The sequence below is a fragment of the Serinus canaria genome, chromosome 3 (genome assembly GCF_022539315.1).
Source record: "Serinus canaria isolate serCan28SL12 chromosome 3, serCan2020, whole genome shotgun sequence".
Taxonomy (NCBI): domain Eukaryota; kingdom Metazoa; phylum Chordata; class Aves; order Passeriformes; family Fringillidae; genus Serinus; species Serinus canaria.
The window spans coordinates 39,385,343-39,401,358 of NC_066316.1; the positions used below are offsets into that span (position 1 = coordinate 39,385,343).

The window sequence follows — 16,016 nt, forward strand, 5'->3', positions numbered from 1 at the left end:
CCCTCTCAAGAGTACATAAATCTCTGTCTAAACAAGTATCAGTGTATATAAGAGGGCAAAGTCTGAAGCGGGGACAGTTGCTAGTGATCTGAGGATGCCCAGTCCTTATGAACTTCAAGATGCTGAACAGCAAGAAATGAAAGTAGAAATTTAGATATCGGCCTGTGTGTAAGCCGCAAGGCAAATTTCTTCTGATGTGTAATGCTCTCCAAATTGCTGGTTCCATGTACTACTCCAGCCATCAGTTTCAAACACAAACCTGCTGAGCGCAGGAAATACAGGACTCAAATGATGGCTACAAGCTGAGGAGGCCTTTCAAATGTTTGAATGACCCAAAGTGCTGGGCACTGTCACCTTTACAAAACCATGTTAATACCTCTTCTTTGTGCTATGAGTACCACCACTATATTGAAGAAACATGCCAACTCATCTATTGTCTACTAGTACAGATTTCCAACACAAGTTTTTTCTGTATTATAGATTTTTCATATGAAGCAGACCAGTGAGACAGTCCTGCCTCCAAAATGTAGAGCCAAATAATACATGACCTCAAATCTTCCTAGGCTGGATTAATTAATGCTACAAACTCAGGCAACCCTTTAAGCGATCTGTAAATTTCTTGTTTGAGGAAGTAAAACTTAATAACCTCTTTAGTTGTGCCAAATTGCTATGAGCTCACAACTTCCCTGTACTGCTAAACATGTCTTTTTCTAGTTGTTATTCACAAGTACTATTTATGATTTAAAATAAGATGGATGGTGCTAAGAATTTGCGCAGAACCCTTCCTGAAGCTCCCTCTGGCATCTTCTGCCATCAAACAACATAACCTTTTCAGAGAATACAGATGTTTACTCTTCCTGGCAGTCAAAGAACATGCCATTTGTAAGCCTGTTGCCAGCACTGCAACCTATTTCCAGGAGGTATTCAGAGCTAATTAACTACTTCAGGAGTCAGCTGCTGCAGCTTTGGTCATGACACAGAAATAAACAAACAAAACAGTCTTCTCAGTGATTCTGAGGCACCATTAGAACTGCAACAATTTAATAAAGCATTTGTTAAGTCCTAAGACCTACAAACCACTTCTCTGACCTCACTGAGACATGCTATTTGGTGGCCATCTTCAACAGTGAGCATGTGAAAAATGCAGCCTAGTATTTAGGACATAAGGCAGTATGCAATACTACATAATGTGTGCTGTGCCTGGAGAAACAACAATCCCCTCCATGCTTTCTGTATTTCTACTCAGTAGGTAATCTGTAACATATTATGAGATACAAAAACATGATCTAGGAAATTCAGCAACAACAGCAATGACATCCTTCCTGAACAACTCTCAGTTGCAATGAAAGATCAGCATTCAGTCTCTTCCCACCCTCATTTAGGCTAACATTGAAGAATCCTCTGAAAAGCAGTACTGCTTCAATGAAACATGGAAGTGTTGTTTTTCCACCAGGTGTAGAAAATTGACTATAAGAAATTATTTATTAATTATTTGAAGAAAAATTTTATATAACATGAGTAAAGAATGCTCACATAATGGATAGCTTTATCAAAACTTTAGAAATAAGTGCAAGTAAGCAGACTATTGCTAGAATTAATTTTTTCATTAAATAAGTCCAGCTTATAAATGCTGAGCAAATAATTTCACACTCTTAAAACAACTAATTCCTACATCCTTTAGTTTGTACCTAGCAAAGCTAATACTTTTATCAGAATTACACAATTTTCTCAAATGCAATCATTCTTTTACACTGCTCTTTTATCTAAAAATTAGTTCTCAGTTGATTGGATGGTGCTTGAGTAGTATTTAAATTTTTTGTAATTCATTACTTCATAATTACTTCATAGAGTGTAAATAAATTCCAGTAAAGTATTACTTTAGTTTCAATTTCTATTACCAGAGACTCCCAGACCACGACAGATGTAACAGTAACACTACTGTACAAACATACCTCTGGTTCAAATCATTTGGTTTTTATATTTTCAACAGATACACATAAGTCTTTACATAAATACATCTCAGGAAACAGAAATTTTCAGTATATACTTCAACATTCAGAGTAAAAATACTTCAGTTCTGGCAGAACCCTAGCTACTTTGTACTTCTAAGTAACAATGGTTGGTTCAACCAAAGTTGAACCTGAGTGAAAATTGTAACAGGACAAAAAAAAAAAAAAAAACCAAAACAACCCCAAGCAAACAAGTTTTGATACTTTGTAGCCAAAACCACATACAACATAATCAACCCATATGATTTTATAAATACACAATTTGAAAGCTCAAATAGCACAGTTCACAGTACTCCTAAGCCTCATCTCCAACCCTTCTGTTGTGAAAGAATTCAAAGGAAAGCAGATGGTAACATTAATGGAAACTAACCACACCATCCAATCACAACATTCTAAACAGCAATTTAGTACCAAAAAATGTTTTGACTCAAAGCATATGGGAAGTTATGCCCTGCTCATCTGCAAACACATTCCTGTCACTTAAGTGCTAACATTTTACATTCCCCTCAGATGCTTTCCTGTCACAGAAGAGAAGGAATAAGTTTAGCAAAGTACAAAGAACAATATACTTAGTGCAGATTATTTATTAACACATATATAAAATCAACCTGGTTAAAATGGCATACAACAAAACCATTCAAATCTCAAGAAAACACATGGGGTCCACTCACCAGTGAAGCTGTCTGAAGACCTACAGTGCGCGTAGCCCGTAGGCAGATTCCCCGCTTCCGGGAAATTAGGGTTCTTCGCCATTCTGAACAACAGACAGATTCAACAGCAAGCTCACAGAAACGTTATTCAGCAACATCCAGCTGCACAGCAACAACTGGAGCATTTCCTGGAACAATGCATGAAATACACACCATCAGAAACCACGATCACAAAGCCTAATAATGAAAGTTAGAGAGACGTGTATTTCTCAATTTAAATCCTTGCAGAAATCAATTATTTAAAAAGCCTTCAATTTAACGGGACAATTTCTAAAAACATTAGAATACAGGAACAGTATCACTATTCTGAGTCATCATAACTTTATTTTGACTGTTAATATTCTTGACCATCACAGAAGACAGTAGCACATTGCCATATTCATTATAAGCCAAAAATTTTCTATCCTGACATTTCTGCTACAGCATTAATGTCCCTGAAAACACCATTTTCCCAGATGGGTGTCCTAATTAAACCAGGTCTATACAAACTGTTTCACTCATGCTTTATTCCCTACACAGTCAAAATTCTCCAAGAGTTCTTGCCTAAGGTTTTGGGGGTTTCTCTCGGGTCTTTTGGTTGGTTTTTTTTACAAAACTTATGGCAGTTGCTGACCTTTCTATTGCACAAGCCTTTTTTTAAACAGGAAACCAAAACAAAACTGTAAGGTCAGGAAATGGAGAAATATAGAAGCTTGACATGCTTAAATACATAACCAACATAATGAGTCTCTCTCAACAATTACAAATTACTGTTAACCTTCCCATCAAACCTTCCAGGAGGAAAAATAAACTGTATTTAATTTGCTAAACAGATGATATCTTGATCTATGAATTCTCTCATAAGAGTCACTCTAGTTTTCTTTATGGGATATGTTTAAGAGAACAAAGGAGGAGAAGGCAGAAAAAAATATTCTTAAGTAGTCTCATGAGCTAGAAAGTAATCACACCTCAATCCTGCAAATCAAATCCATTTCTTTTACAAAGAAAGTCTCCTGGTTTTCGAGGATCAAAATGTAACACGTAACTATCTTTCCTTTAAGTAAAGCATGTTATCAAGTTGGCCTGTGTTATCATAACACATTCAAAAGCCATTCATGAAAATTCTTGGGGTCTTTTTTTGTTAAATTTGAGTAAACATCTCCACGGAACAGTTCTAGCACCTGATTTAGATTTGTAACAGAGGACACATCAAATACATCTGTTCTGCGAGTAGGCTCAAATTAAATCCTATAACGCATAAAAAATTATTCCAGCACAAGACTTTAAGAAGGTCTGTGTGCTACACTTAAAAAATATGAGCAAAAAGCATTGTTCGGCAAGCGAGATCACCGGCAGATTGCTAACAAATTAACAAGTTAGTTTTGTTTAAGTCTGATAATATGTCTTCTAAGCTAAGAGTAATTTCAATGAATCACAGTAGTGCGTAACTTGCAGAGTGGTAAAACTACTACGACACCAAAGCACCAGGGAAAACATTGAGTACCACGAGACCGTCAAAATACGAAACTTATACTTTTTAAGAAATAAAATTAGACTTAGAAGGCGACAGCAGGGCCTTAAGAAGCCAGCCAGGGGCAGGACGAGGGGGCGGCAGGTGAGGCGGGCGCGACCAGAGCCAGCGGCCGGAGCCGGCGATGCGCCCAAGGTCGCGCCCGGAGTAGCCCGGGCCGCCACCGACCCGCAGCTCGGGAGGCGCCAGGGGAAGCGACCCCAGCCCGCTCGGCCGCCCCCTCCCTCGCCTCCACAACAAGACACTTCAGGTGAAATCGCTTCCCCGCCAAACGCGCCCGGCGCCTTCCCCGGCCGGCGGCGCTCCCCCGGCCCGCCCTGCCCGCGCCCGGCGGGAGCCGCCGACGGCAGCACCTCGGGACCCCGGGCAGCCTCGGGACCCCGCTCGGCCTCCGGGTCGCTGCCGCCGCGCCCCTCCCGCCCGCGGGACTCACCGGCCCCGCCGCCACCGAGGCCTCCTCCCCCCGCCCCGCCGCCGTTCATACGTCACCCGGCGGCGCGCTAACGTCACCGGGTAGCAGCGGCCTGCGTGTGACGCAAGTGGGTCCCGCCGCGCCACGGGAGCGCCGCCGCCGCCGCCGCCGCCGCCGCCGCCGCCGCCGCCCCGCTTCCTGCTCCGCCCCTGGAGCGCGGCAGGCGGGACACAGAGGCGCGGCCGGACAGCGGGGACTGCGAAATAGCGAGTGGTGTTTAACCTTCCCCGCCGCCTGTCCGCTGCTCCTTGGCTGCGTTCAAAAGCCCTGTTTCCTTGGTAGCGGCCTGCGTAGCTCCTGCCCTCCGGTGCATGTCCTGCTTTCCTGCGTCGGGAGAGCTTCTCCCAGCGGGAATGGGGAATGTGGGCCTGTCGCTATGCAACCATGAGAGTGACTTCTGTTGCACTGCATGAAGCTAAATTTAAGCCCTCCGAGAGGCAAAGCACTACATGGTATTTAATTCCATGCTTTATTTAGAAGAAAAGAAGCCTTCCTTGGAAGAAGCAAAAATAGTGGCCTGTAATCAGTGAGAACATGAAAAAATTTCAGAAGTTTTTCTACGTCTAAAATATTTTTAAAACCTTGCAAGTTATCATTAAGTTTTTTTCTTTATTAGTTTTTCTTGGATTTCCTATCTGTGAATACTGGCTTAAATTAGTTCTCAGTATCACAAGCAGCAGTAACTTTTCTCAAAAAAACCCAAACCCACACCTTGCCCACTTCATGATACTTATGTAACTAGGTTTGTGGATGCCAGTGATTTTTTACTAGTTTACTACTTCAAAATCTATCATGTCTTCCACTTTTTCAAGCATATAAAAACCCAAGGGTCACTACAAGATTAGCCAACATGCTTAGAGTAAATTTTGACTACTAAGCAGAGAATCTATAGCATACTCTGCTCCTACTTCTGTAGTTACCCACTGGGCCACATGATAGGAAAGATGTGTGCTAATGTCTTTCCAGACAATTCCATGGGCAGGGTATGAGTGTTAATATCTTTGAAATAGGTCCTAAGGTCTCTACCAACTTCAAGCAGGTTTGAAGGTTTGTTAGAGCCCAGACAATTAGTAAGAGCCCAGACAAATTGACTCCTCAAACAGACAAATGGGTCCACACAGAAGCCTGAGATTCTGAACTTTGGAGGGAAAATGACTTGTAAGGAGGAAATATGTGGTAGGCAGTTCAGGAAGGCTGTACCTTCCTAGTACCTCAGCCAATGGGGAAAGGAAGAGGGCAACATGTGTCTGGGGGGTTTAACAGGAGTGTGCCCCAGTGAACTCTCTCCCTTTATTAGAATAAATTTGCAGGACTCCTCTGTCTCCTTTGTGAACACTGGCTTTCCACAGCGTGGCTTTTCTGCTCACATAGGGGCTTTCCAGGGTCCTTCTACCATCTGGGACCAACATATGACAGGAGGAGCTGGAGTCACGCCTCACCCAGTTTTTAGGTGACCAACTCCCTTTGGCACTGGCCAGCCCCAGGCAATTGACTGGGTACCCAAGACTGTTCAGGAGACAGATGAGAGATGCACCAGTGAGGTCTGTGAAGAGTACACAGGAAAAGACCACTGGAAATTTCACTGCTGAGTACAATGATTCAAAACAGAATCCTCAAAGCAAAACAGCGAGCCTTTCAGTCATCTAGAATTCCACAATAAGCAAAGCAACACATCATCATGCTTTAAAATTTCTTGTAGTTTTCACCAATGCTTTATGAGAAGTGAACTGCAATTTACACTACTCGTTAGCCTTTGGTTACACTACACATTATTTGGTAGCCATGTAACTGAAGAAGTTAGGTGCTATTCAATCCAGAGTAAGACAAGGCAGAGGGTTTTATATTTTGTGTAACACATGGAAATGCTACCCATTTTCCTGCTGCTTGCAGGTGTGTACCATCACTTATTTTGGGAGGGCAGATCAAATGTCTAGTAGTAGGAAACTGTTGTTTCAGATACTCTTTTTCATTCATTTCCTAAGGCAGAATATACAGAGCATTTAAGCCAAATCTAGCCCCAGGCTTCTCCTGAAAAAAAAATTATGAGCAAGTTCTTCCTAGTGCTGAAAGAGACAAGGGTCACTGTGAGTTAGCAACTATGACAGCTCTTCTCTTGGCTATCAGTCAGCAGTCAGCAGCTGAACTGAAAGACTGAATTCTTTCTGCTGTACAGATTTATTCCCTATGTAAAATTTCTTTTTGCAAGACTGCTTAAGGCTGCTCCTTAAAAGAGTTTTGCTTGGAATAGTGCAAGTAAGATTATGACTTTTATAAGCATGCTACTACTCCAGTCAAAATTAGCCTGACATTTTATTTTCTAGTATAAGAGATAGGACATGAAGCCTTCAGGACCCTTTGATTTCTTAAAAAAAATATACTGACATTTCTTTTTGCCTCTTCATTGATGCTCATCTGTAGTAACACAGGAGTTGTTGTTGTTGCTAGTTTAAATCTAATCAGTGTGAAATGCAGTGAGCTTCTAGTCATGTATCTTTTAACAGTGTTTACTGAGATATTAACATAATCTATGTTCAAGAGGAGAATCTGTTTAAGTGCTCTTCAGAAAATGATTGCATATTCCTAACTGGAAACAATTTGCAGTGGCATCACAGGACAAGAGAAAAGGAATCTAAGTGAGGTCCCAGGGGACAGTTTTGGAGGAGACTCTGAACATGACTGATTCCTCTCTATTAAGCAAATTTTACAAACACTGTTACAGATTTTCTCCAGGAATCTGAAAATGGGTCTCTTTTATACAATATACTCCACTAGCACTAAGTGAGAGTCACCATGTGGTTAGGATTCAAAATTTCAATCCAGTAGCCATCAGGATCCTGAACAAATGCAAGTCCTTTCATTTTACCTATTAGGGAAAAAAAAAAAAAAAGATAAAATTAAGACTACATGACTGGGTCTAAATGTCAAATACGACTACTTTGAAAATATTTTTTCTTTTGCATGAGAATTAGTTCAAATTTAGATGGATAATTCTAAAAACATCCAGATTAGTTTTTAATTGGCATTAGATCTTTGTATGCAAAACTGTCAATCCTACTCTCAATAAAGCTGTAGTTAAAAGTCACTTTGGAATTCCATCTTTTGGAGTGACATTTTTTGCATATGCCCCTGTAAGTGTTCATCCTTGAAATTCAGAAAAATATTTTTGTGCTCTGAGGATGTTTTGGTCTTGAGCTGGCTTTGCTGGTATAAAATCCCATGTTCCTATGCCCTGTTCATCTCCCATCATTCCCAACTCTACACTGAAATTTTACCATAAAATTTTTACCTCAGACATGGTTTACAGTACACTTCTGCATCACTTCATAAACCAAAGACATGCAGGACAGGACTGTTATAAGTTTTACTGATGGAAAACATAACATTCCTTAAAACAGAGTCCCCAAAAGTGTTTTCAACAGTAGATCAGGATAGCACAGCTTAATATGTTATCTTTAAAGTGTTAACCATACACTTGTAGTTATACTTGCTCCATTAAATTATTTACTGTAACAGACCCAGCCTAGCTCTTAATATATTCTAGTCACAAAAACAACTGAGAAAATAGATGTTTGATCAGTAAGGCAGGAAAATAAACCCCATGCTTGATCTCCCAGCCTGCTCTGCAAACAATGTGAAGCCCAAAACTTTCTCCTCCTCCTTAGCACTTGCTGCATCAATTTGCTTCTCAATTTTAAAGAAGAGTTTTTGTTCTGCCCCTACCCCTTGTCTGCTTCAGGAGTTCTTTCTTGTGAATCTGTCCATATATAGTCTAAGCTTGTACTTCTATGTTCTTTCATTCCTACCACTGCACTAAGTCAGCAACTCTCATTTCAAGCCTCTCACCATTTAACAAACAGATAAATTAAAAAAGGCTCAGAAACTCTAAAATGCTAGAAATACCAAAATCTATTCTTAATTCAAGAAACCAAGTTAAGTTTTCAGCTATATTTCTTATTTTGCTTCAGCTGAGAACACAGTGAGTAAAATCAAAGTCACTTAAATCTCCTTTTTCACATACACATTCTTTGCTTATATACTCTCTAGACATTTGTGCTATACATTATGCAAGCCAATTATGATACAGACTAAGGGGGCTATTCCTACCAAAGCTGAAAGAACAGTTAAAAATATATTAACTAGTAGGTTGCACAGTAGGTGTGAGGTGGACTGTACATGAAAATAGCCAGAAAAGTCAAAAATTACTCAGTTTAAATGAGTGAGAACTGCTATGTTTTCTGACTTATTATCCTAAGACAAGAACGAAGCAGATATGCCATGTGAATCTGATCCATGTTACTGTAAATTCTGTAACAACTCTAGGCAGTTACAGTATACAGTCAGCAGTATACCTGACATGTAAACTATGACATCAAGAGAGAATGTGAATTTTACTGAAGGTCAGGCTGCATACAGAAGGCACATAGCAGACTGATGTATTATTGTTACTGGGACGGAACTATTGCCAGTTTTGCCCACTCTATAAGGTGGTACAGGGGTAACTGCTTCTAGAAACCTCTAAGCAGTGGAAACTCCTAGCAACACATTACTGAGCTTTCCAGGAAGATCTCATAGACAGAATATATTAAAACCAAAGAAAAAAAATTACTTGCATATCTGATCAAGACTTACCATCATCTGGTTTCTTCACAAATTTCACTCCTAGTTCTTCAAACCTCTTACAAGCTTTATAGACATCAGGAACAGCAATTCCAATGTGTCCTGTGCAAGAAGGTAAATAGAGTGAAGTGCATTATAAATACTGCTGAGTGTTCTGTTAAAGAAGTTAGTTTAGTATTTCATGCTGTAGTTCATATAAGCTATGACTATATTTAAGAAAAAATTCCAGGAAGAGCATTTTGGGTATTAATATGATTCTTCTTCAAACAGTTGTCTTTTGACAATGCCTTTTAAATACGAACATTAGAGTTGAAGTATCTTGTGTTGTTCAGACAAGAACTTTATTTAGAATAGGAAAAAACAAGATTTTCAAACTGTTATATTAGCATGTTCTTCCTTGAAGCAGAGCTCCATAACAGGATTTTGTTGTATTTGCTCTGTTTGACAGCACATGGAGTTTATCATTAATGCTGTTTTTGTAGAGACTGACACTAGAGCTATGCAAGGACTGAGCTTACAAATCACTTCAGGAGCTTTAAATGTCAAGTGGCTGGACCAAGTGTGAAAACTTATTTCAAAGCAGTGACCTTTCAAGCACTCAGAGTATCAAATCAAGCTACACAAATAATATCCTCAGTGCTACAGACAAGTGGAATTTTCTTCCTACCTTAAAATCGTTAACTAGTGGATTATACAGCAGAAATCCAAGATTAAATCAGTTTAAGCACCATGATAATCTAATACACAACCACAACTGATGTTCTTCACTCAGTAGTTACAATTAGCATGTGTTTGCTCACCAAAGGATTAGATTCTTGATAAAGACTATAACTATGGCTCATTAGTCTGAAACACATTGCTTCACTTATTTTCATCATCTTTCACAGTATACATGTTGAAAGAAGAGAGATAAAGGATGAAAGACAAGTTCCCTACTTTCTAAGAATTAGTACATTTAATTTCAAAACTTAAAAACTATAAACAAAAGACTAAAGACCTACCAAATCCTCGGGGATCTGAATTGCCATTGTGGTAGGACTGACTGTCATCATTTTCAGTGCCCCAGTTGCTGTAAGAAGTAATTATTATATATTGAAGAAAAGCATTAAAATTAACTAATCCTAAACGTTCAGTTTCCTTGGGGAGGGTAAATTGTTTCTCCTAAAAATACAGAGAATTTCAGCTGTTGGCTGCAGTCATTAAACTACAAAGATCTTCCCTAGTTATGGGCTCCAGGAATGGTCTTGGGACTGATTCAGTCATGTTCACATTCCTTCACTCTTATTTAGGCTCAGGAATTCTCCTGTCTCATTCAGCTTAGGGAGGTTTTGCTGCACAAATCAATTGAACCACCCATCACTGGGGAACAGCAAGTGAGGGTAGCAGGTCATGCAGTTACGTAAGACAGCATTTGGAAGATTGTGTCTGCACAATTACAATGATTAGTAGCACTAACCAAATTGACCTATTTATAGGAAGCACATGTTTTGACTTAATACCTCTTTAGATTAGATTCCAAAAGCAAGTTACCCATTATTTGGGATCCAAAGAAAGGTCCCTAAATTACTTGCCCAGATGCCATGCATATAAAATATACCAAGTATTGTTTCATATTAATGTTCACCTAGCAGTTTGAAAGACCTCTGAAAGAGGAAGATTAACCTTTCCAAGTATCCAATCTTGGATATATTCTAAGTTTGTACAACAGTGAAGATGTATCCACAGTAATCATTAAATTTTCAATCTAATTCAATCTAATGGGATTTACACTTATACTGTTTAATTACTGTTACCAAAGTGTCATCTCTCCTTATATAAATACTTACTGTGTCAGTTCAAGTGTAGCTTTTCTAGAGAAGGTCCAGGGTGTTCTCTCAGCTTTATCTTTCGGGATATCGTTTTTATCTTCATACCCCAGGAAATAGAGTGAGAACTTCATAGTAGGAAAGTCAAATTTTTGAAGCAGGCTAAAGAGCAATAATTATTTTGAAATAGTAACTTAAAAGGGTAGTCAGACAGCTTACAAATAAATCAAGATGCTTCCCCTATAGGAAAGTTATTTTCATGAATTTTTGTTCTTCTATAATTCACACCCTAAAATAGCTACATTTTAAACTATCAAATAAAAATACCTCAGAACACATTACAAACCTACAAAATTTAAAAGAATCAGATGTTTAAAAACAAACTATCAGTAACTGAATAGAAAAGTCACTACCAAAGGCTTGGATCTTCAGATTGTCATGCTGTTACTTGACTGTGTTTTCACAGGAAAACCTTTAACCACTTTAAAATTTCACCAAGGAATAAAAAGATTGACTTTGAATCTTACTCATTCTAGAGAACTCACTGGTACCAGACAAAGTTTAAGAACACGGCAAACATACCTTTAGATGAAATACATTTACAGTTTCAACAGCTAGCTATAATTATAAAATCCCTTTCAGATGTGAATTTAATCAATTAAAAATACATGAAGCATACTTTTTATGTAGGCATTTAACTGGAACAAACGGGCATGCAAAATTAATCTAATTTCTTTTTTACAAGGTATTTTATTTTTATTTTCACACATTTTCACTATAGTGGAAGTAATTTATTTTACTTTAGTCTGGACTCATTTCAAGATGTTTAAAAACATAGCATTTTGTTTTGAAATAACTCAAATGCTAAGAATGCACAAAAAGCCCCAGCATAAAAGTGTTAAGCTACTGCATGGCATCTGCCTTCCAAAAGCCCTCGCTCAAAGACTGAGCCTGGACTTTGTCTTCACCCTTTATTGACTTAATCTCATGTGATTGGTGGCAGCCATAAGTCTCCTCATTATAAGCACAGTCATAAAAGTTAGCAGTTAGCTGCAGGCTCAGAGAACATGAAGTAAGCAAGTGGTACCCTGATAATTAATGACCTATTTAAGAAAAAAAGAAATTTCTAGTTGAGGCCAATATTAGTTCATTTGCAGCTTAGATATCTACAGCTTACTGCCAGACCATCCAACTAAGCATCAGCTGATGGGACAGCATTGTTTAGTTGGTTAGACCAATTAATATAATTACACTCAAAAAAATAATTATTTTCAGAAGAACAGAAAAAAACTTCAAACTTATCACAGCATACAAATTCTACTCACGTCATTCCAAGTATCCTTGTATAAAAATCCAATGATTTTGTAGGATCCTTTACTCTTAACATTGTCTGCTGAAATATAAAATCCTATGGAGGAAAAAGGTTTATACTTTATACATCAACCAGAATTGAATTACGGGTATTAACAAAGATGCTGGTTAGTAATTACTCTAAAACCAGGAGGCTCAGAAGTAACAAAGAAAGTGTAAATAAAACCTTTTGTCCTGATTCTATACATACAAATTTGTGTTTAATAAATACATCCTTGTAACATAATGTTTAAAACAAATAAACAATCCCATGAGTGGTATCATTCAATATGTATTATCAGAAGCATCAAAACAGAGTATCCTTATATTTATTTTATGGGACTGCAGCATACATGAACAACTTCACACACAAGTGCAACAGACACATGAATATTCAATATTGAGCCTAGACTCCTGAGCTCATTATTTTTATTATTTCATAGCACAGGTATTGAACTTCTGTCAAGCTTGATTATATCTTGTTAGCATAAACCGGCCTACCACTCTGTAAGCATATTTTCTTGAAGCTCCAAGGTAACTATATACCAAGAGGCTTGTGAACGACCAAGTGGATAAAAAGTGAGTGATATAATGGTTGACAGAGGTAACGGGAAAAAAAAATTAAGAATTCAACTACAATGTTCTCCTAATAAAAAGTAAAAAGGTTTGGGGCGTTTTGACGGATTTTTGCGTGCTGCCCGGGCAGGGACTGTCAGAAGCGCCCCGGAGCGCTCGCTCAGAGCCAGGAGAGCCGCGGGCCCGGCCGAGTGCGCCCCGCGGGGTTCAGCGGCTCACAGGGGCCGGCCCGGCCCGGCCGCCCCTCGCCGCGACCCCGAACCCCGCCCGGCTACCTGAGAGACAGCCCGCCAAGGCAGCTCCGGAGCCGGCCCCGCCGGGACTCGGCTCGGCCCCATGCCGGCTCCCGAGCCCCGCACGTCCGCCCGCTGAGGCGCCGTGAGGGGACTGGGAAGGAGCGGGTGCCACAGCCCCGGGGCGCGCCCGTCACCGCCACCCACCCCACCTTGGTGCTGGCATCCGGCTCCGAGCAGGCAGCGTAGGCTGCCTCGTCCGTGAGCCCGCTGGGCTCCGTAGGGGCCGCCATGTCGGGAGAAGAGGGCGGAGAGAAGGAGGAGGAAGGGGAGGAGGAGGAGGCGGGAAGGCGGCGCTGCGCCCCGGTGCGCCCCACGCCGCCCGCGGCTCCGTCCCAAGGATGCCCGAGGAGTGCTGCGAAGGTGTGGGATCGGATCAAGGTCTGCCAGTTCATTCCTAGCTCATAGCGAGCCCCTCAAGCTCTGAATCAAGCTTTTCAATTTTTGTGTTTCTGTTGGTCAGTAGTTTTATCTGCATAGTTATGATTAAGCAGCTACATTGTGAACGTCGTCTGCTTGGTTAATCGTCTGTTTCAAGGAAAAGAGAAAGCAATCCTGCGATGAATGGGCTGTCTGGACTAAAGCCACCAAGACTGAAGTCAGCAAAACTGAGCAGTAAGAGGGAAAATTATAATCCCAGCAAAGGGCAATCGTGACCACCCACTCAAAAGGGACCCTAGACTCAAATGGAAGGAAGAATTGCACCTGTTGACACAACTAGCAAAGAGACACAACTAGCTAATACGAGGTTGAGCACTAATTAATAGCAAGGTTATGTAATTTGTGAATGAATGCTGATGCCTTTTTTAATTGAAATTTATAAATACATAAATATGTAAAGATTTGATTACTGGGGAGTCAGCATTTTGTATGTTACCATCCAGCTCCCTGCTTGGAGCAAACTAGAATAAAAAGTAGAAATATCTTGCCTCAGTGTGTGAATGGTGCTGCACAGGTAACGAGCCTGCGTTCAGGACAACATAAGGACTAAAGGGAAAGGGCTTTCCTGACTGTGGTATTACTTAGCTGAAACGTGGCATGAAAGTGAGGATCCCCTACAGTGACCTGACGATGCATCCCTCCAGTTGCCACCGGGAGGCGAGGGTACCACGCCAGAGCAGACTCAGCTGATAACCCAGCTCCTCTGGAATGGTGCTGCTTTCATAAGTCCTGGCAGTATCAGGCTGTTTGGGAATCCTGGCCTTGCCTTATTATCATACTCATGGCAGCCTTGGTTTAGTGTTGACAGAGGTTGATTTCTGCTTTTGTCTCCAGGTGCTGGGAAAAGATTTCAAGTAGCATTTGTCACAGAATCGCAGAATTGGGCAGATTGGAAGGGACCACAGTGGATCTGTTCCAACCTCCCTGCTCTGTAGTGTTATCCCAGAATACATGGATTGTGTCCAGATGGTTTTTGAATATCTCCAGGGAGGGACACTCCACAACCTCTCTGGGCAATTTGTTCTAGGGCTCAGTCACTCTCACATTAAGAATTTTCTCATATTCTGATGGAACTTCCTGTGCATCACTTTCTGCCTTTTATCCCTTATCCTGTTGCTTGGCTCTCCAGAGAAGAGTCTGGAAATATCCTCTTGGTACTCTCCTCCCACTCCCACCCTCCCTTTAGATATTTATACACATTGATGAGTCCCCTTTTCAGTTGTCTCTTCCCTCTCTGGAGTTACACACTGCCCTTTAGTATGAAAATATCATTTCAGGCCTAAGAGTGAAGGATAATATTTCCCTTAAAAATGCAGAATGAAAACCAGGATTGAATACCCTATGTGGGGAAAAAAAATTACAACTCCACACGTTTTATAACGGAGAGCAAAGCACTTCTGCAGCGCCGAGCTCAGTCTGCGTTTCTCAAGTAACTTCCCTAGGCGCATTTACCCACACCAACGGCACGGGCAAGCGGTTCCCAGACACACGAGGTCTTTACGGTGGAATGACGGTTCGGATTCTGGGGCTCCAATTTTGGCCGGCCGTGCGCGGGGCCGCAGCGGGCGAGCGTCGGCAGCGCCCTCTGAGCTCCGCGGCTGCCGGCGGGCGTTGGAGCCGCCGGCCCGCAGCGGTTACGGGCTCCCGGTACCGGCCCCGGCCCCTTCGCCGAACCGGGAGGAGTCTGCCCGCGGCGGGCCCTGGACCGCCCTCTCCGCCCGCTGAGGGAAGCGCCGGTGAGCGCTACGCTGCCCGTCCTGCGAGGAGACACAGCTCCGGCCAGGTGGGTGAGGATCTTCGCCCGCATCTCTCTGCCAAAGCTGACGGGCAGGCTGAGGCAGCTCAGCTTCTCAGAAGAGAGCCGAAAGGCTGCATTCCCAATACTCGGGAATCCTCCACTTCTTCTTTCTCATTCTCCTTCAACCATAAGATGATTCATGCTGGAAGCCAGACCTACTTTCCTTGAATGAACAGTTCCTGTAGAGAAGGTTTGGGGGATCCTGGAGGGAAGGAAAGGAGGTTTTGACATAAAAGCGTGTTTGTCATTCCAGCCAGGATAACGGGGCAGATGGTGCTCACACAGGTTTTTGAAAAGTGTGAGAATCTCACCTGAGCCACCAGGTATCTTGAGTATAGATTTTGTAGAGCCAGGGACGACGTCAGGATAGAATGCAGCCTTTGTGGGTTTTTGAAAGAAAGCTGTGAGAAGCCCACCTCTCGCATCTTGTGCTTT

At 41.4% G+C, this 16,016-nt stretch overlaps 2 protein-coding genes across 3 annotated transcripts in view; both read right to left on the reverse strand.

Moving 5' to 3' along the window:
- BTBD9 (BTB domain containing 9) overlaps positions 1-4,828 on the reverse strand; it is a 115,501-nt gene extending 110,673 nt beyond the window's left edge. Inside the window, exons 1-2 of one of the 2 annotated variants that reach the window (XM_050971995.1) lie at positions 4,740-4,828; positions 2,681-2,847 (exon numbers count right to left, since the gene is read on the reverse strand). In XM_050971995.1, coding sequence (XP_050827952.1) covers positions 2,681-2,762 — 82 coding nt within the window. In that variant the 5' untranslated portion in view covers positions 2,763-2,847; positions 4,740-4,828. Of the gene's footprint in view, positions 1-2,680; positions 2,848-4,662 lie in introns of both variants that reach the window. The other variant, XM_030235909.2, reaches the window with a different exon arrangement.
- Positions 4,829-6,377: 1,549 nt separating this feature from the next.
- GLO1 (glyoxalase I) lies at positions 6,378-13,615 on the reverse strand. The gene is made up of 6 exons (XM_030236253.2): positions 13,495-13,615; positions 12,449-12,531; positions 11,145-11,285; positions 10,320-10,387; positions 9,331-9,420; positions 6,378-7,564 (listed from the first exon to the last, which is right to left on the reverse strand). Exons 1-6 carry the CDS (start codon positions 13,573-13,575, stop codon positions 7,476-7,478), a joined length of 552 nt encoding a protein of 183 aa, XP_030092113.1. The 5' UTR covers positions 13,576-13,615; the 3' UTR covers positions 6,378-7,475.
- Between the last annotated feature and the right edge of the window lie 2,401 nt (positions 13,616-16,016).

Excerpts from the sequence above, each read along its gene's own strand:
- GLO1 (XM_030236253.2), bottom strand. The coding sequence starts at position 13,575 with ATGGCGGCCCCTACGGAGCCCAGCGGGCTCACGGACGAGGCAGCCTAC. Across the intron at positions 12,532-13,494 it reads AGCCGGATGCCAGCACCAAG|GATTTTATATTTCAGCAGAC; the intron begins GTGGGGTGGGTG and ends TTTCCTCCATAG. Across the intron at positions 10,388-11,144 it reads GCTACACTTGAACTGACACA|CAACTGGGGCACTGAAAATG; the intron begins GTAAGTATTTAT and ends TACTTCTTACAG.